The following is a 21,460-nucleotide window of genomic DNA, read 5'->3' as shown; positions in this document are numbered from 1 at the left end:
AACATTGTTTTTGTGATTGTTTAGTTTTGTGTTGTGTTGTCCTTGTGTCTGTTAGAGTTGACTAATGAGCAACATGGTGTGTTTCATGAGCATTTGCATACATGTATTCACAAATGTGTCTTATACTGTCTGATGCTGTTACTATAAACCTGCAGTGCTATGTGATTTTCTGTCTTTTCATCAGATTGTTCCAAATCAAATCAAGAGCAAAAGATTCAACAGCACATCAACAAAACAGTGTTTGTGGGAGAAACAGTTACACTTCACTGCAACAAAACCTCATATGATGATGATTTCACATGGAAAATGAACAACTCTGTTATTTTTAGGCAGGTGCCTGATTTTAACATAACTAATACAAACTTCAGCTCAGACAGGATTTACATCAACCCAGCAGCTCCAAGAGAATTAAAAATACATCAAATACAAGCGTCTGATGCAGGAAACTACTCCTGTTTTCCAGCAGCGATAAGATGGATATTAACAATAACAGGTTATTACATGATTTCAGTTGCTGGATTTGTTTTCTTTACAGACAAGTGCACTATAAGTATGTTTTAATCAGTCACTAGTATCTAGTAGTGCCGGTTGACATCATCTGAGTTTGACTCTTTTCAGAAAACAGACCAGTGTCCCCCAGAGAAATGCCGATCTACATCATCATCATCATCGTCTCATGTTCTGGAGTCATTATGGTCTGTCTGATAATCACTATCAGCATCTGCATTCACAGGTGAGAGACAATGGGTGCGTCTCAATCAGCTCCCTGTTCAGTAGTCAAGGCACTGATCAGGGAGTCAGCTCATTGACCTGTCCTGGTCAGTGCCCTGACTACTGAACTAGGGAGGTGATTGAGATATTGATTTTTAAAAAAAGAAGAAAAAAAAATCAACATTTCTTAGATTTGACATGTACTCTGACATGTATTGCAGCTCCTTGACCTCCTGTTTAAAATGAGTAGAAATATCCAACTTTGTCTGCAAAAGTTATTTTCATTAAAGGCCCACTGAAGTCCTTTGGAACGCGCCGCATTATTCAATAGGTGTGTTCGACATCGGCTGCGGCTGGATGCATGCTATCCGCGAGAGTAGCCGAGTGCAGGCGGGGAGGAGCAGCAAACGGAGACGTTAAGTCGGACACTTTCTGCTTCCCGTGGTGACGCTTGTGCTGTGTTTGCAAACTTTATCACAGCTGAAGTTAAATAAATGCAATATTTCTCAAACACACAGATGTTTTAATGATATTTTCATTCAATACTTTATGTACTGCTTAATAAAGCATCTATTTGGACAAGATTAATGTTTAACATATAAACATACACTATCAATGAAGTGTTGTCAACGGTTTTTATCAGTTTTAGTTTGATAAACATGACAATAAAACATTGCGAGTACATGAAAAGAAGTTTTACTATTATAAATTAATGATTTGTGAGCATTAGTGTAACATAAGGTTTTAGAAGAAACAGGAAACGCACGTGATCGCTGTCATGTGGTGAATCGGCCAATCGTGGATCAGCTGTGTCGTCATCAGAGCTCTTGCCTCCTCCTGCAGTCCCCCTTGAGAATAGGCTTGTTTGAGATGAGCAAAATCTGCGCAGAACCGATCACCGGTGATCAGCGCGAGATGCATGCCGGTTAGAAATGTGTCCGAGGGCGGTCCGCCTTGCTCTGATGTCATGCTGACGTATGTCAAAAATCTCTTGCGATGGCGAGGCGGACGTGTCGGATTCTGCAGTCGAGCGCAGTTGCTCTCCACCGACTGCGCTGACCAAAAGCATGATGGGAAACGACTTGCTGACGACACAGCTTAATGCTTATTGGTTTAAACAACCGTGATGTATAGTTATTTTTTTTAAATATTTGATTTTAAAACTCTGATATCATGTTTTTATGTGAATAAATTATGTGTGAATATTCTTAAACTCTCGGAGAGTGCGATCTCTCTGTTGGTTATGTGATTGTTGTCATATTAATAAAAATATATAAAAACATGTATGTAATTAAAGTAAAAATGCTTGATAAACAGATCTTTTGAATGGAAATATATAACTAAAACTTTGGGTGTCTTGTTCATAATATTTATTTTCATATAAAGGCAACAGAACTGAAATTACATCCAGTTTATCAGCAACAGAGCGCACGAGAGTGAATTCCGCGATATCCGCAACTGATCTCGCAGGTGTCTGATCCACTATGAGAGGAGAGAACTGTCCGGCTTGCCTGCTCTTTTTTCACTCCTCCCCTCACTGAAGCCGCCTAGTCTCGCCTTTATTTCAGGCGAGGCAAGGCGCATCTCAAACAAGCCTAATCTGCAGCGGCTGCATCAGCCGGCTGCTCTCGAATCGCTCTCGCGGTACTTTGTTGACATACGTCACATTCACGTGCCGTCAGCGCTGCCTCAAGTCGGACAAAATTTCTAACCGGCATACAGTGCTTCAAGTCAGCCGCTGATTGGTCTGCGCATCGCTGGGTGAAGTCAAACAAGCCTATTGTGTTGACGTAATTTCCTCTGAAACGGCTCCAGCTGTTAGCAGCTCCTTCCCTTTTTTGAAACAGCCAATAGCGTTTCGTTAATATACAGTTTGGCTAGAGCGCAAGAGCGGACCTATCTCTGTTTGGTAAAGTCAGTTTCCTCTAACACTGTTTACCATCATAATCTCCTCCATATCGCTTTTGAAATGCAGCATTCTGTGCAGAATTCAAATGGGTCGATATGTTTGTTGTCAGCGCGGACTCTCGCATATGATCCGCGCTGCGCTCTCGTGTCTGTAGTCTAAGGCCGGGGACACACTGCAAGCGTGTCGTGAGCGTCTCGGCTGCGTGGCGTGTCCGTTTTTATTTCGGCTCCCATGTTAACCGGTTAGAGCTTGGATACTGCCTGCGTGACACGCGGTCAACGCGTGCATGCTTCAATTAGAAGAGACGCCTTTTTTCACGCGACACGCAAGCATGTTGGAAGTGTTTCCAGGCAAAATAGAATAGGCCGGAAGAACATATACTTTATGTTAAATATATATTTATATTTAACATAAAGTATAGGGCTTCCCTGTACATTAATAGCAGCAGCAGCGCCGCATCAGACACGCTTCTGGTGTGCAAAGGCAGAGAAAACGCCACGCAGCCGCCCCGCGGCTGACACAGAACAGAAACGTTGGGGTGTGCGAGGCGGTGCGTGAAACTAACGTGAAAACTGACTTTATTTGCCTCAAATGAAAGCATATTTACACTGAATCATTTCCTATCACATATAGTGTGCTATGTGCCTTTCACCATGTAGAAATTAGTAAACGTGTATAAACAACTGACCGATTTCTGCAGCTTCAGCAGTGTAATGGGGCGGGCTTTAGATTCTAGAGAGCATTTTGATTGGACAGAAGATTTGACAAGAAAGTGAAGTCTGCGATGATGTCACCAAAATCGGAGATTTGTGGCCTTGTCCTTTACGCACTGAAATTCCTCCAGATTCCTTGAATCTTGTAATTATGTTATGCACTGTTGAATGTGAAATATCCAAATCTCTTCCTATCTTTCTTTGAGGAACATTGTTTTTAAACATTTCAATAATTTTCATTCATATTTGTTGGCAAACTGGCGATCCTCTGCCCATCTTTGCTCCTAAAGGATTAGAACTTTCTTGGATTTTTGTACCAAATCATAATTACAATCACCTGTTGACACAACCTGTTTCAAATCACATCATTATTTAACCATTTTACCTCATTATTAGTCCTAAATTGCTCCTGTCCCAACTTTTTTTTTAAATGTGTTGCAGGTCTAAATGACAGGAATGCATATTTACAAATGACATGAAGTTGACTAGGCATTAAATATTTTGTGTTCATATTATCTGCAATGAAATACAAGTCAAAGTAAATTTAGAAATCTTTTTTTATTTGCGTTTTCCAAACTGTCCCAACTTTTTCTGATTTGGGGTTGTATTATTTAACACTTGTCCAGGACCCAAACATTCAATCTTCATTCAAACTTGTATTTAGGATATATAAAATGCTAGCTAAATTATTCAACCATTTATAAAATATAAATTCAATCACATTAAACTGTTGATGGGCAAATAAAGTAAACTGAGATTTTGTTTTAAAAGACATTCTGTTGTTCTCCAAATGCTTTATCATTGTAATAGGAAATTGCGGCAGAGGACCATCTCTGGACCACATAAGGAGGATGTAAGTATATTTACCACACCACAGGTTATTATTGGGCTTTTATACATGTTCCCAATTGAGAAGTTAAACTTCCTGCGATGTGTTTTCTTTCTATGCGTGCATGAACTGCATAGGTGAAGATGATCTCTGACTGTGACAAACACACATTAACAATCTGTGTAAGTCAGTTAAACTTCACACCTTCATCATCCTGTTCACTGTCCCTGTCTATCACTGTACACAACTGCTAACATAACACATTTTAAAAGATAATTATTATTTACATTAATTATAATTATTCATTTATATCTTGATAATAGTATAATTTATATTAATCAATTATATGATAATTTATGAATTGCACAGAATTTTGCACAGGGGCTGAAATGTTGTGTGTGTTTGACTCGTTTTATCTTTGTTTTCATCAGGTCTACAGTCTTCATACAGTTTCATGAACGTGATCTTTCCTTCTCAAGACACAAGTTTATGTGTCTGTTGCTGATCAGATGAACATCTCAATACAGGAAGATGTTTTTCAGTCGTTTTCATGAGTTACAGAAAGGGACCATCGCAATAATAAATATAAGTACAGGCTCTGTATGAGTGTGTGTGTGTGTGTGTGTGTGTGTGTGTGTGTGTGTGTGTGTGTGTGTGTGTGTGTGTGTGTGTGTGTGTGTGTGTGTGTGTGTGTGTGTGTGTGTGTGTTTTCAATCAATAATTAAGAAAATTGTTAAAATCATATCGTAACAATATAATTTTGGGGTTAATGTAGTTTGTAAAACCAACCAGTTTTTTTTAAAGGACATGCCAAAGTACACTTACAGATGCTAAAAAGATCAAATGTTCCACCCTTCAAATAATTTCAGTAACTTTTGTTTTTTTAGAACAGTGGCTCTCTTACCAATTTGCACATTTTGTATGTGTCTCAATCAGCACCCTAGTTCAGTAGTCAGGACAGGGATCAGGGAGTCAGCCATTTTAATGGCTGCAAAATCATACCAGTGCACTGAAACGGTCACTCCTTAAAAAGTCCCACAATGCACCGTGAAAATCAGAGGGCATTGATGCTCACTATTTTGCTTTTCTGAAGTGTGAAACATAATGCAATAAATATTTTAAATACAAACCAGTATTCATTTATATTTCAGCATAAACATACATCACTAGACAGGTAATAAATTACACGTTAGGTACAAGTTATGCTAAAAATGTTGCATGTGGCTGTCGTGGAAATTCTCAATACGAATATCTGACTTCACCACGAACAATTCAAAACAACTCACAGTTGTTGATATAAAACTAAAGTATCTCGAGGTAATCCCCTTCTCGAATATACATCTAACACAATTTCAATCCTTCGAGGTAATTCGCCTCTCGAAGTAAAGTGATGGCGTCCCGTCGAGAAGCTACTATCACTAGCGTTTACTCAAACACACGTGAGCACACAGATCTTTAGCATCTATACACTGTCACCGTCCTTCTCAGCAGTATGCTGGTCTCTGCAGGATCCTTAATACTTTCGTATTATAGCCTCACCTGGAGGATGTCTCTGTAGTCTTCCAACACTATTACTGTCTCTGCTGCTGTGATCTATTAAGCGCAGAATCTTTGAGTACTTCTATTTCTCAGCTACGTAGCAAACTGACACCACTCCCAAGTTGCTATTTGCTGAAATGAAGTTTTATTCACAGGCCGGGAGATCACTGGTCACAAGAACCAAATGAGTCTCCTGAACAGAAAGAAACATGTACATTTAAACAATACAGCTTGAGTGAAAATCAATGTCACTCAAGTTTCCTTCACTGTGATTGGTTCTGGCGATTGGTTTATAATGTTCTATCATATGACTTCTATTTGTGTTAAAGGACAACTCCGGTGAGAAATGACCCTAGGAGTAATTAACAGATGGTTACAGAGTAGATCGTTCTCTGGGATGCGTTTTCTTGAAAATCGAATGTAAAGAGTTTTATCTCTAAAAACAGATTAGCTTATAATGCTTGTCTATGGGGCACAGGGTAGACACAGGGTGGTAAAACTAAATCGCTAGTTAATACCACTAACAAGGCTCAAAATAGCCTCACACTAACACGGTAGCATAATGAGGGTCCCTACATGCAAACCGAAGCATTGAGAACTTTGTAAGAGTACAAACAGTGTAATAAGAAGATACGTTCACGGACAGGCACCATCTCGAAAAACAGTCTCGATGAATCGATCTACGAGCGCTGTTCTAAGTGAGCTGGTCGATAGGAATTAAGTTTGTGAAATGTAATAACATGGACATTTTTGTATTTATTTATTTATTTTCTCTGTTGTGTTCAGTGTTTTCTTCCGGAAACAACGGACCATATAAGATTCCAAGTCACAGTTCATCACTTAGCAGAGCTCTCGTCGCTCGATGAGTCGAGACTGTTTTCCAAGATGGCGCCTGTCCGTGAACGCGTAATGTACTATGTTTATAAAGTGTCTTCTTATTAAACTGTTTGTACTCTTACAAAGTTCTCAATGCTTCGGTTTGCATGTAGGGACCCTCATTATGCTACCGTGTTAGTGTGAGGCTATTTTTAGCCTTGTTAGTGGTATTAGCGATTTAATTTCACTACTCTGTGCCCCACAGACAAGCACTATAAGCTAATCTGATTTTAGAGATAAAACTCTTTACATTCAAGTTCCATGAAAACGCATCCCAGAGAACGATCTACTCTGTAACCATCTGTTAATTACCCCTAGGTTCATTTCTCACCGGAGTTGTCCTTTAAGCACTTTTTTTGGGTGGTCTTTGACCTGAACATCCTTATTCTGCGTTTTTTTCTGTAGTTTCATGTTAAATAATCCTTTTACAATTTCTGAGGCCATTATATCAAATATTTCCATCACATGGCCTATATGTAACAAGTAAACTATTTTTTATAATGTACTTAAAATGGTTACTTCAGCAATTTAGCATTAAAGCTACACTATGTAACTTTTTTAGTTTATTCTTAGCTAAAAACACTTAGTTCTTTCAAAAATATATGTGCTCATTAATGTATATTTACTTCTTTCAAGTAATAAAGTATTCTCGTAAGTTTATAATATGCCATTGAAAATACATATGGGTGAGGGGTTCGAATGCTGGTCGCCATGTTGCCCCTCCATCTTGAAAGTACATTAGCCAAAGAGGGACATACCCGTAAATTCAAGCTTCGCTTTTCACGTTTTAACACTCGAAGGCACTCATTGACAAGGTCGAACTGGAAGCCATGTTAATCTTGCACTAAATCGACCACTGTAGGAGTTAAAACGAAATCGGAATTGAGAGGAACAGAAACTAATATTCACTGGATTGTCGTATACCTTTACACCGCTAGATGGGGGAAAATATCACACAGTGTAGCTTTAAGCTTTATCAGTAGAAATCTGATAGTATATTTGAATGATCTAGCTTGAACCCCTCATATCCCCCTGAGACAAGAGATTTATGCATTTAATTTCTGGAAAAATCCTCCAATAGCCAGCAGTAGGAGCAATTTCCGCATATTTTCAACCGGTCCATGGTGAGATCGCACTTACAGCACTCGGCTGTAAACGGAGTGGTGCCGAGCAAAGTGAGTGTTTCAACTTTTAAAATTAATTTCTATGAAAGTTAAGCTTGGCAAAGCAAAGGCATGAACTGTAAACACGCCAGACTGAACACGTGCCGTGAATGACTGCTGCACTTACCTCAGCTCTAGTAATATAATCTGACTCCTGCTGCGTTTGTGTCATGACACTCACTCGGTTCACACACATTATATTGAACAGACACGTTCAGTTTATTAATTGTAGTTTCTGTTCTCTAACTGAACTAAATTATTTTATTTTATGAAAATGATATTATGAAAATAAAAACAATGGTAGGGGCGGTTCCACAGTGGGCAAGTGATCCAGAAGTGGTGGCTTTGGGAGTGCCCTTGTAGGTCAGCGAAGCAAGTGCATTCTGGGAGCTGTTGTCTTTCATCCACATGAGCCAAAAATATTTTCTTGTTTTTCTCAGTCCAGAAGGCACCAAATTCAAATAATTATTTCACGTTTCTACTACATAAATGACCCAATTTAAATACACATTAATCTTCCCACAGCTCTGAAGTACCCCTTTAAAATAAAGTCAAAAAGAAATTAGTTCTGCTGTCATATAAACCATAAATACCAGTAATTATGTTGTCATGTCGATGGAAGAGAGTGTCCCAATGTGTGAGCCAGGGTCAGTGCCTGAATTTGAGTACACAATATAATGATTCAAGACCTACACTGTAAAAAAATGTTTAAAACAAATAAGTTACCCTGTTGCCTTTTTGAGTTAATTGAAATTAAAAATTTGAGTTAATACAATTAACATTTTTTTGAATCGACAATCTTTATTCAAATATTATTAAAAGGATTTTGTAAGCATATTGGGTAATTGTGTGTGTTTTATTTGTGATGACGCAGTGAAATGTCTGGTGTCAAAGCAGAGGATGAGCGAGTTGGTGGTCGAGGCCATCTCACTTGTTTATGTGGCGGTCGGACAGCCTTCTCCATTGGCTATGCGGGCCCACTCAACCCGGGGTACGGCAGGCTCTTAGGCTCTTCTGGCAGGGGCCTTAGTGATGGGAAGTTCGGTTCTTTTCCGCGAACCGGTTCTTTCGGACAGTTCGTTTCAATGATCCAGTTAAAAAAACCGGATCACCGGTACTTTTACGCCTTTACGTAATGACGTCATTTCTATCATCCCGGCGGATGAAAATACATTCAAACACATCCATATAAAGTATTTGTAATCAAAACTTAGTATAGTAATAATTATAATTGACATCATCATCATCTTGGAAACATTTTTTCATTTATGTTTTGCAACAGCACTAAATACAGTTCACCAAATCGAACTGAATCGATTGTTACAACATCTACTTCAAGATATTAGTTTTATTTCTAGTTTGAGAGACTGTCACTGTCACTGTCGTGCAAACACTGATGTTTTACACGGATTAAATAAACGTACATTGACAGAATAGGCCTACTTACACAAATCCTCAGTGTTCACCCGGGCTCATGTATTATCAGCATCAGCTGTCCCAGTCCGAGAGAAACAGTTCGGTTACTACGCTATCACACATGCTCAGTATCTCAGCTCACCGGTTCTCAGAATCGAACATGTTCGAAAGATCGAACGTGTCCGATAGAAACGGTTCTCAATTCTGTACCGGTGATCCATTGCAACCGGTCGATCTGACTCGAGAACCGCTGTATCAGTGTGTGTGTGTGTGTGTGTGTGTGTGTGTGTGTGTGTGTGTGTGTGTGTGTGTGTGTGTGTGTGTGTGCTGAGCACAGGGTGCTGAGCTGCGAACTGCTGCAAGCTGAATAGTCTATATCAAACCTACTGTTTTGATTACATCTATTTTAAAATCTTTATCGACTTAGAAATTAAATAAGATAAAAGCTGTTCCTGAAAATATCATGCATTATTGATAAAACAAATAAATGTTTAATTTGACCGTTTTACAATCTATTGTTTCCAAAACTTTAAAATAATACAGTGACAGCTTTGTTATAATGTTTCCAAACGTGATTAGTTTTATACACTTAACCTGCATTTCGTTCCTCTGAACAAATAACACGCATGCGCAGCTCATTGGCTCATCGGTTCTCAGTATCGAACGTGTCCGACAGAAACGGTTTTGATTCTGTACTGCTGATCCGAGGATCCGACAACCGGTACGTTCGGTTACACGCGCATGCTCAGTATCAGCTGCTCGTGAGTTCATCAGATCTCTCAGCAAAACATGTCTCACTTCAGCTAACGATTGGAGTTACAACATCTACTTCAAGATATTCGTTTTATTTTTTAGTTTGAGAGACTGTCACTGATGGCAGAAAGTTAATATCTACAGTATTTGTGGGATCAGCCCTGATTTGAGACGCGAACCGTTTAGAACGATTCAGTTCGATTTGGTGAACTGGTTCGACCGGTTCACTATAAAGATCCGGTTAAAAAGAACGATTCGTTCGCGAACCGGACATCACTAAGGGGCCTCCCTGCAAGATATATGTGACGCGACAGGGTGGTCATCGCCTCACACTTTCGTCAGGCTCTACGAACTGGACGTAAATTCCACTCCTGGGGCTTGTGTGCTCGCTCCTTAGACAATGATACAGGCAGACACCCAGATCGTATGGGGACGTGGGTATTCTCATTTCCAGAGCGGAGACACAGCTTGAGTTCCTATAATAGGGAATGTCTCAATTACGTCTGTAACCTTAGTTTCCTGAGTGGGAGCGAGACGCTGCGTCACCCAGCCATACTCCCCGCTTGCCCACTAGCGTTTCGCTTCAGTCTCTTTACATAAGCTGGGGGCATGTGTTAGCTGGCAGGCTTTATAGTTTCCAGGTCTATGACGTCACCCGCCTATGAAGTTCCGTCTCTCTATTGGACTGATTACATATGTGCTTCACGACGCAATCACGCAGAGGCGTTCCCAGCGCGGTGACGCAGCGTCTCGCTCCCACTCAGGGAACTAAGGGACACTTTCTGCTTCCTGTATGGCTCCTAGGCCTGAGTCGGGCAGTGGGGTATGTGGCAGAGATGGACACTCGAGTCTGCAACTTGAACTCGAGTCGCACTTAAGTTGCAAGTTGTGAATTGACTTGGACATGGACTCGTGAACAACTGGCCCAAGACTAGACTCGAGACTTGACTTGGACTGGACATGGACTTGTGGAAAAAATGCAAGTATTTTGGCACGGCATTCTAGATTACGTTCTCTATTTACTACCCCTCTTGACAGCAGGAAACCTTTTACTACGGGACCTTTTACTATTCATTCGTTCACAAATATGTGCTGCAGCAGCAAATATCACATAACTTTTCTAAACACACACAGCCAGCAAGCGTGTGACGCATCTGGAGGCACACAAATTTATCACCATTAGAAAAATGCTGTTAAATAAATTAGCAGCAAATAGTAACAATTTAGTCAAGCCTTACCAGAAAGTAACAGTACTGATTAAGGTAGTATTTTGTGTGCTTTATTATGCAATTTTAAAGTAAAATGTATCTATTTTGATAGCTCAATACACTGTTAATTAAAACAACTAGCTGGAGAAAAAAAAAAAAAAAAATATATATATATATATATATATATATATATATATATATATATATATATATATATATATATATATGTATACATGGGCGTCGGAACCATTGTGTGTGGGTGGGACAAGACCCACCCACTTTTTAAGACCAATGATATTGGACCCACTAACTTTTATCGTCTCTTTTTCAGCACATGTCTGCTTACATTGACTACCCCTTAACCGAGAAACTTATTAAGAAACTAATAAACACATGTTAAACACTTTATTTCCCCATTTCTAATATTTTCTATTTTTTTATTCAAAATAAATACCTTTCCGATCTGATATGTGATGGGGAAAGGGAGTAGAGCGAGGGTGGCAAAAGGCGGATTCGAACCTATGTTCGCGATATGCGTCAAAACATATGCTATGCATCTTATGGTCTTACCCCTACTCTAAAGCCATGGTAATTATCTCAGTGATTTCTGTAATTTTGTCTGGCCCAATCAATCGTTTAGTAAACAGCACTTTTTCTGTCTGGATACGGAGCATAAAAAACATGCAACTTGTTCATTATCATTATCTGTGAAACTGTTGATTTCTATGGCAGTTAAATGAATATAGCCTTTTTATTAGACTATTTGTATTGACTGGTTTGAGGTCTTTTTTGGTATAGTAAAGGGATATGGCCTAAAACGCACCATAATGCAGGAAATCACATCTATGAAATAATTTTATATATATATATATAAAAAATAAATATATATAAAAATAAAATATAAAAAAAAATATGCAAAAAATAGAACAAAGACTTGACTTAAACTTGGACCTTAAAGACTTGAGACTTGACTCGGACCACAGGGAACATGTCTGGTATCATGTGGCAATGGAGGCGTGGTTTAGCAGGTTCTGCACGTACTGAGAGAGTGGGGAGAAACGCGGTGAGCAAGTAGGTCAACTGCATGATGATAAACACCTGTGTCTGCTTGCAGTAATTGGTGCGGAGAGACGGGCTAAAACCACGCTGGAACAATGGCTGGGGAGAGAGACCAGCTGAGGACTCGTGGGTGGGTGACAGAGCTGAGAGTCCCGGGCGAGACTGTGTTACAGAGTCAGAGACTTTATATGTTTATAGAGTTTAAATGTTTATGAAAGAGTGTGTGGGGCTAGTTTGTGTTGTTATTGAGAAAATAAAACCCACACGTCTCAGTTTAACACCGACCCTGCCTGGCTTAGATGATTAAATTGTGTAAAATGTATATATTTTTATTTAAAGACACGATTAGATATTTTTTCTATATTGGTCAGTCTTCCCAATGTTGCAGCTATTTTGCATGTTCATTTTAAATAATGTTACTACTATAACAGAACAATATTCTGTTTATACCAGAGATTACAATAGAGCAGAGCAAAACTCAGTTTCAAGAGTAATTGATATATATATATATATATATATATATATATATATATATATATATATATATATATATATATATATATATTTGACAAAATAAAGTAAAACATGAACAAGCATGAGCTGTTTAATAAGACAAGTAAACACCGTAGATAGTGACAGGATGTGACAGTTCTTCTGTGGAAAATGAGCTCTGTGGTTTCACAGGTCACTGCAGATAAGAGCACAAAATTAATCAGATTATACAATCATTATATAAGTAATGCATATGTGAGCATTATGTTTAGGCGACCTGTGTTTGTATTTAACCGTTAAATGGGTTAGGCATTGTTTTTTTCAAAGACTGCATAAAAAAAAAATCATGACTGACTCCCCTTACGAAAAAGTTTATTCAAGTGTGCTATTAGTACTTCTTGTAAACCAAAAATAAAGTATTCTTTGTCTGCTTTTTATGTAATTCTCAGAAATATACTTAAAATTGCACTTAAGCCCTAGTGGAAAAAAAGTATACTAGGTATACTTGCGGCCAGACTCATTTTCAGTATACTTGAAGTGTGTTAATGACTAGTTAACTTGAAGTGTGCTATTTTGACACAACTAATTTTGTACTAAGTATATTTAAGTTGTAACTAAATTGTGTTAAAGCACAACTTTAAGTGTATTTAGTATACTTTTGTGTGCTAAATTGGAACAAATTTAAGTATACTTAGTACACTTTAAGTATAGTGACTAATTACATGCTTTAGTGATATTAAATGTGCTTTATTTGTATTATAAGTATATTTTATTTGTGTTAAGTATATTTTATTTGTATTATAAGTATACTTTATTCGTGTTATAGTACACTTTATTTGTATTATTTGTACACTTTGTTATAGCATACTTTATTTGTGTTTTAATAAATTACAAATTAATTACCAGTATATTCAGAACACACAAGCAATATACTATGAATATAATATATATTTTATTTACCTTGACTCATTCAAATGACTAAAAATATACACTTTGTAGTCAATAACAATTTAATGTGTTATTACTTAGCTATACATTGTACAATATACTTTGAATTACATAATGTCACACAATACAGTATTTTAATGTGCTACCTTACGTTTTAATGAATTACTTACTGACTTACTTTCCCAATGTTGAATGCATTTGTTTTCAAGGACATTACAATAAATTAATATAATCTAACACACATAACTAATGAAGAGACATTTCATTAAACAAGCCCAACGATTTTTATAAATGGTTTCACATGGTTTCAGCAAAGCTAAACAAAATTAACTATGTTTTTCATTAAATTAACACTGGAAGATGTTGGAAAACATATAATTGAACTAATTCCACTGACCATCTCAATACATAAATATAAATTACACATTATATTAAATTTTCTGGTGAGCTGCTCATTACACTTGCGTCTGATCGCCGCTTACACATCATCAGGGACAGTTGACAGCAAACACTCGTGAAGAACGCAATCTGTTAACAGAATATACGAGATAAGGTCAGGTGCATGTTCATTTAACTTTTTATTCACGTTTAGTGACATTACATATTAACTTACTTACCTCCAAACAGAAGGACTTTTTCCGGTGCTTTTCGGGATCTCGTAACGTTTGGCCATTTTATTCCAAAACAGTTTATCGTCACCATCAAGGTCAGGCAGCGATGTGACGTAATTGAACTGGTCCGAAGAATGAGCAATGTGCTTTCCGCTTTCAGTGTTTTATTAAATAATTAATGTTACGCAACATTGTACTTCACCTGCAAGGCTGCAAACCTCCCGTGAGTGAGCGTCATACAGACGAGTACCGTCAGAAGCTCTGCCTCTGATTGGATGCAGGCATTGAGCAACACAATCTGATTGGTCACAGATCAATGAAGAGACATTTGAATTCCGATAAGAAACAACTATTTAACTCATATTTTCTTGCGTTGTATTTTAAGTGTTCTGTTGGATTCTTCTTTGTCAGTGTAAACTTATTAAACATATTTACACTTAAATCACAACTAAACTAGGGCTTATAGCATACACTGCGTATATTTAAAAATGGGGTTTTAGTCCATATTTTATTTAGGCCTATAAAATAATAATTTATTATCACTTATTTATTAATGCTTAAGCTTGAACAGTTAAGCATGAATAAATAACCTTAAACAGTATTTATAACTTTTTATACAGCTTAATGATATTAATTATGTATTTTTAAAATATGCTTTTAGTGCATTGTTAACAATGACAATTTTGAGCATAAGTTTAAAATATATAAAAAATATATTTTAAAGTAATGTTCAAATAAGTACACTTTACAAAAGCACACTGAACTTTCATTTAAAGTATATTTTTCTAAAATATATTTTTAGAAAATATACTAAAATACAATTATTTTAAAGTGTGTTAAAAGTTGTATTGTGAAATATGATGCTAATATATTTTTTGTATATTTAGAAATGGTACATTTTTTGTAAGTATATTTCTAATATACTATCGGAAAAGAGAATATATTTGAAATACAATAAAGTATACTTTTTTTCACTAGGGAGTATACTTGACTTATACTGACAGAAAAGCCTTAGGGCCCCATTTGAGAGCATGGTCTGGTCTATAGTTTGGTAGTGTTATTTTGTTGTAAGTCACCCACCGCAACTAACAAGGTGATAATAAGCCTGTGTGTGAATGTAGTTAATGTAGATTTACCGCTGTGTTGGGCTCAATGTTATATGAAAGAACTTCGAAGAAACACGATAATTTAATAACTAAATTCTGTGTGGTGACAAGAACTATAATAAGCAGTCCACGTACGTCGCTGTTTTATGTCGGATGGGATCGCCAAAATATCTCCAAACCACTGAAGTCGAGCGAACTAACTTGTCAGTGATATCGGTGTCGTCCGAGCTGGTCGTGAGCTCTGAGTTTTCTACTCTATCGCTCATTTTTCTCACTCCACTTCACTCCGATCCTCCAAGCCTGTCAGACACTGACTGTAAACAACAGCGCGTGCAGCACCCAGAAGCCCGGTCTGCAATACAAATGCGCAGCATTAATCATAGCACGCAAGCATTATATTGAGAATTTATCGAACTGTTGTTATCATTTTATCGAGGAAATTTATATCGTGATAATTACTATCGTTTTATCTCCCAGCCATACTTCAAACATTAAACATCATGTATAAGTTCAAAACAGCCTAACGTTACTGAATGAATTTAGTCCCAAGCAGTACATTAATACTGAGACAGATCTCACGGAAATGCGTATAAATAATACGAGTGTGCAATGTCGTGAAATGTGTACGCCAAAACTCATTTTGCCGTGCAAATGGTACACAGTTTTTCGCGTGTATATGACAGACAGTTTTTCCCGTGCATATGATACGCACTTTATGGTGTATTATATGCACGAACCCCTTAACCCCTCACCCTCAACCTACCCAAGAGCGTGACATATGTACATGCCATAAAATGCGTATCATATGCATGCAAAATACGGCACACTATTTGCACTCATTTTGGTGTATACATTCCACTACATTGCAGACGCATACTCGTTGATATGCATTCTCATGTGATCCTTTTGTAATATTAGTATACTTACTACATAAAGTATATTAAAAAGCAAACTTGAACTTGAATTAAGTATACTTATTTTTTGTACACGTATAATGGATAATGGAAACTGCATTCTGTATAATTGACAATGTTATTTTTATGTCAATAAAATCAGCTGTCTTATAGGCATTGCCCACTGACTTCACTTCTGTCTTTACTGGTTCAGTCTCTGCATCACGTCTGCATACTGAGCGGACAGTACGACAGTTTATACTTCTTCACAGCTCTTAAACTGAGTGTCTGTTATGGCGAATTTTCAGGCCAGGATTTTTCATCTGGATCTCTGTGTCGTCATTATTCTCCTGACTTACACAGGTACTGATTTAAGACCAACATTTCTTTCCATTCCTCACTTGTTTTCTGGTGTCTCAAAGCCGATAAATAGGATATACCCTTAGCAAACTGATATGGGTAAAAGGCCATATAGTTTGATGACTAAACAATATGATTTACTATATTACAATGAAGTGAAGAAAAAATATGTTTTATTCATCAGATTAAAACAAGGTACACACTTGCTTATTTACTGCATGATGAAAGTAGTTTTGGTAAATGGTTTTCACAAGTTTACCATTCCTTTTATTTACTGTAAAAACTGCAGTGATTGTGATTTTCTGTCTTTTCATCAGATTGTTCCAAATCAAATCAAGAGCAAAAGATTCAGCAGCACATCAACAAAACAGTGTTTGTGGGAGAAACAGTTACACTTCACTGCAACAAAACCTCATATGATGATGATTTCACATGGAAAATGAACAACTCTGTTATTTTTAGGCAGGTGCCTGATATTAACATAACTAATACAAACTTCAGCTCAAACAGGATTTACATCAACCCATCAGCTCCAAGAGAATTAAAAATACATCAAATACAAGCGTCTGATGCAGGAAACTACTCCTGTTTTCCAGCAGCGATAAGATGGATATTAACAATAACAGGTTATTACATGATTTCAGTTGCTGGATTTGTTTTCTTTACAGACAAGTGCACTATAAGTATGTTTTAATCAGTGACTAGTATCTAGTAGTGCCGGTTGACATCATCTGAGTTTGACTCTTTTCAGAAAACAGACCAGCGTCCCCCAGAGAAATGCCACTCTACATCATCATCATCATCGTCTCATGTTCTGGAGTCATTATGGTCTGTCTGATAATCACTATCAGCATCTGCATTCACAGGTGAGAGACATTTAGTTTTTTTTTCTTCAACATTTTGTTCCTTTAGATGTACTTCCAGCTCATCAATAGCTACTAAACCTGTGCAATAGAAATAAACCATAAGCTACACTCTAAAAAATGCTGGGTTAAAAACAACCCAAGTTGGGTTGAAACTGCACCGACCCAACAATTGGGTTGTTTTAACCCAATGGTTGAGTTGTTTTAACCCAGTGGTTGAGTTGTTTTAACCCAGTGGTTGGGTTAAATGTTGCTTAAGACAACCCAATTGCTGGGTAAGAACAACTCAACCATTGGGTTAAAACAACCCAATTGTTGGGTCGGTGCAGTTTCAACCCAACTTGGGTTGTTTTTAACCCAGCACTTTTTAGAGTGTACTGTACATGCCAAGTGATGAACTGCTTCATATTTTTTCATTCTTTTTTTCCTAAAATGTATATTTGTGGGTAGTGTCTATTTAAACTCAGCACAAACCGGCAGCTTGATTGACAAAGGTTATTTTCCTTAACTCCATTGCTGAGGTTTTACATTCAGCACGGATAGCACTACACTTCTATTTACAGTGTGTATGAACATCTATCACAGTTATTGATAACAACAATCTTGTGCAATTGCAAACAGTATATCTTTTACCACTGTACCACAGTATCTTTTTACACTTTGTAAATGTGTAAATAGCACCTGCCACACATAACCCCAGCAAGCATTTTCACATGTAATAGAAAACAAAACAAAACTTGGGCTGTCAGTGAAAATTTAACAGAAGTCTAACCATAGTCCAAGAACATAGACTAGTCAATAGACTAGACAAGTTATTTAGACAAAAACGACATGTACCCAAATTCAAGCATTATTTAAGCTAGAAGTGGGTTACTCATAGCCGGACTAAATCGGGTCTATAATACAAGACGGTGAAATGACGGCTATTGCTTGCTGGGTATACAGCCATGTTATTTTGAGAAATTATTTGTATTTAGGATATGAAAAAAATGCAAAGATCTCAGCTAGTTGTGATATCCACACATACTACATAATCATCCCCTGCTTTTATTATTTACTGAGCTGCATTCTGTTGTCCTCCAAATGCTACATCATTGTAATAGGAAATTGAGGCAAAAGATCAACTCTGGTTCAGCAAAAGAGGATGTAAGTATTTACCACACCACTGTTTATTATTGGTCTCTCATCTTTTCTGATTGTGATTACTGTGATGTGTTTTCTTTCTATCTGTTATCAGGTGAAGATGATCTCTGACTGTGACAAACACATATTAACAGCCTGTGTAAGTCAGTTCAACATGACACACACCTCATGTTCACCACATGATGATGTCTGTTCATGGTCACAACTGCTGCAAAACATAACTAACTGACACACACACACACACACACACACACACACACACACACACACACACACACACACACACACACACACACACACACTACTATAGAAAAATACTTTGTAAAAATACTTCTGAATCTAATTGAAAACTGGAACTGAAATGCCTGTTGTGTGTGTTTGACTTGCTTTATCTTTGTTTTCATCAGGTCTACAGTCTTCATACAGTTTCATGAACATGATCTTTCCTTCTCAAGACACAAGTTTATGTGTCTGTCGCTGATCAGATGAACATCTCAATACAGGAAGATGTTTGTCAGTCGTTTTCATCAGTTAGAGAATGGGACCATCCCATGTACAAGTCTAAATTTGTATGAGTATGTGTTTTTGTCCATAACTTTGCTTATTTGATTAAACAAACTTCCAAATAAATGTCTTTATTATTATTATCATTATTATTATTATTTTTAGACAGAGGAATATGGATTTGCCTTACTAGATACTGTAATTTACCATTTTCGAATAATCAGGGTGTTTCCAGATGAAAAGAATACAGAAAAGATCTGACAGGGTAAACAGAGTGATTGAATTATGATTGGCTGCAAATGACTATAACAAATGTGAACACATAAATTATTTTGGACTATTACAGTTTACATACTGCTGATGTGACTGACAGTGCAGGAGGACACAAGGTGGGGCCATAGCAAACACTGAGCTGATGCAGAAATGCAGCATTACAAACAGGAAATATGAAGAAGGAGAGTCTCTGAAAACTCGAGAGGCAATACAACAGCAGAAAGTAATGAAGAAGCATTCAGCATATTTCACCTTCCACATGAACACACACTATTGGATCTGCTCGTTTCAGATAAGCTAAATACTGGCATAATAACAAAAATCTATTTTATTATATTATTAGTTTTAATTAGTTTGATTAAACCATGAAGGTAATACTTCCAGCTTGAATTTCTCCAATGACAAATCCATAGTTACACAATTTACTTGCAAGATTAACTACTTCAGGTTTTGATGGTGATCGGCTAAAACACAATTTAATTGCACTGTCCAAGGGTTAAATAATCTGCTTATATTGTTATTGCATAGAGATTAAACATTATCAAAAAAGGAAGAGTGCCATTGTTTTGAATATCAGCACGACTGTGATTTGGTTGTGGGTTGCATATAATCTCATATTGCTTAACCCTTAAACGCATGACTGTTTCGCCAATCATTCTTACATATTCGGGTCTTTAGCGACCCGGCTATCTAACACAGATGGATCTCTACCTATCACGATAATATAAAACTCTCCTAAAATTAGAGTAACAGAAGAATAAAATAAAGCATTTTGTTACCTTTTCGAGCTTGGAAGGGTTCAGTTTGAGCAGATGTTTTATACCATTTATAACCCTTTTACCAAGGGTTAAACAACATTACGGTAAAGAATACCTATCCTTTGCCGTTAATGTCTTCAGCCTTCGAGAGGTTACAGGGAGCATCCTTTTTTTTCAAAACTGGATTTACGTAATGCATAGCATTTGGTTCACATAAGAGAGGGGGATGAATGGAAAACAGCGTTTAACCCCCCTAGGGGCCGTTTTGAGTACTTGGTCATGCCTTTCGGGCTGTCCAACTCCCCTGCAGTTTTCCAAGCACTCGTCAATGACGTGCTGAGAGACATGGTAGATCATTTCAGTTATGTCTACCTGGATGACATACCCAGGTCACTTCGATTTTTCGCTTTCTTACCGGCCGGGTTCTAAGAACATCAAACCCGACACGTCGTCTCGTATTTTTGACCGCTCCGAACGCCCGTCTACTCCCGAGCGTATTTTGCCGGAAAGCATCATTGTTTCCACACTCACATGGGAGATCGAGTCAAAGGTCCAAGCGGCCTTAGAAGGGGTAATGCCTCCGCCCGGTGGGCCACTGAGTCGTTTATTTGTGACAGAGGGGCTACGGTCAGACGTCATCTGTTGGGGTCATTGTTCTAACGTAGCTTGCCATCCAGGAGCTAATTGTACTAGTTTTTTGGTCAAGCAACGATTCTGGTGGCCAACTATGGCTCGTGACATCCGAGATTTTGTTTTGGCTTCTTCAGTCTGTGCCACAGGTAAGACTTCCAATCGCCCTCCAGATGGGTTACTCCAACCGCTGTCTGTTCCTTCAAGACCCTGGTCCCACATAGTGCTAGGTTTTGTTACCGCCCTACTACCCTCCCAGGGCAAGATGGTGGTTTTAACCGTCGTGGACCGGTTCTCGAAGGCAACTCATTTTATTCCCTTGGCCAAATTACCCTCTGCCAAGGAGACAGCGGTGGCTGTCATAGACCATGTCTTTCGCTTACATGGCCTCCCGATAGACGTGGTCTCTGACAGGGGGCCCCAATTTGTGTCCAAATTCTGGCGTGAGTTTTGTAGATTGCTGGAGGCAATGGTTAGTCTGTCTTCGGGTTTCCATCCCCAGAGCAATGGGCAGATGGAGCGAGCCAACAGGATCTCAAGAGAGTGTTACGATGTATGGTTGCCAAGAATCCTTCCTCCTGGAGCCAACAACTCTCTGTGGTGGAGTATGCAATTCATTACCAGTGTCATCCACGGGTCTCACTCTGTTTGAAGGTAGTATAGGGTACCAGCCACCAATTTTTCCCAGTCTGGAATCCAAAGT

The 21,460-nt window shown here is 37.9% G+C and overlaps 1 protein-coding gene and 1 long non-coding RNA gene across 2 annotated transcripts in view; both read left to right on the top strand.

Annotated features, from left to right (window-relative positions):
- The window catches only part of LOC137075850 (uncharacterized), a 30,442-nt gene that overhangs the window by 147 nt on the left and 8,835 nt on the right, over nt 1-21,460 (top strand). Inside the window, exons 2-3 of the mRNA XM_067444802.1 lie at nt 185-493; nt 16,904-17,212. Of these exons, the coding sequence (XP_067300903.1) occupies nt 185-493; nt 16,904-17,212 (618 nt within the window). The remainder of the gene's footprint in view (nt 1-184; nt 494-16,903; nt 17,213-21,460) is intronic.
- LOC137075998 (uncharacterized) lies at nt 616-4,346 on the top strand. Its single transcript, XR_010905151.1, has 3 exons — nt 616-733; nt 4,144-4,186; nt 4,300-4,346. It is a non-coding gene; the product is annotated as an uncharacterized lncRNA (long non-coding RNA).

Source organism: Pseudorasbora parva, chromosome 5 (assembly GCF_024679245.1).
Source record: "Pseudorasbora parva isolate DD20220531a chromosome 5, ASM2467924v1, whole genome shotgun sequence".
Lineage (NCBI taxonomy): Eukaryota > Metazoa > Chordata > Actinopteri > Cypriniformes > Gobionidae > Pseudorasbora > Pseudorasbora parva.
This window is presented reverse-complemented; position numbering and strand designations above follow the sequence as displayed.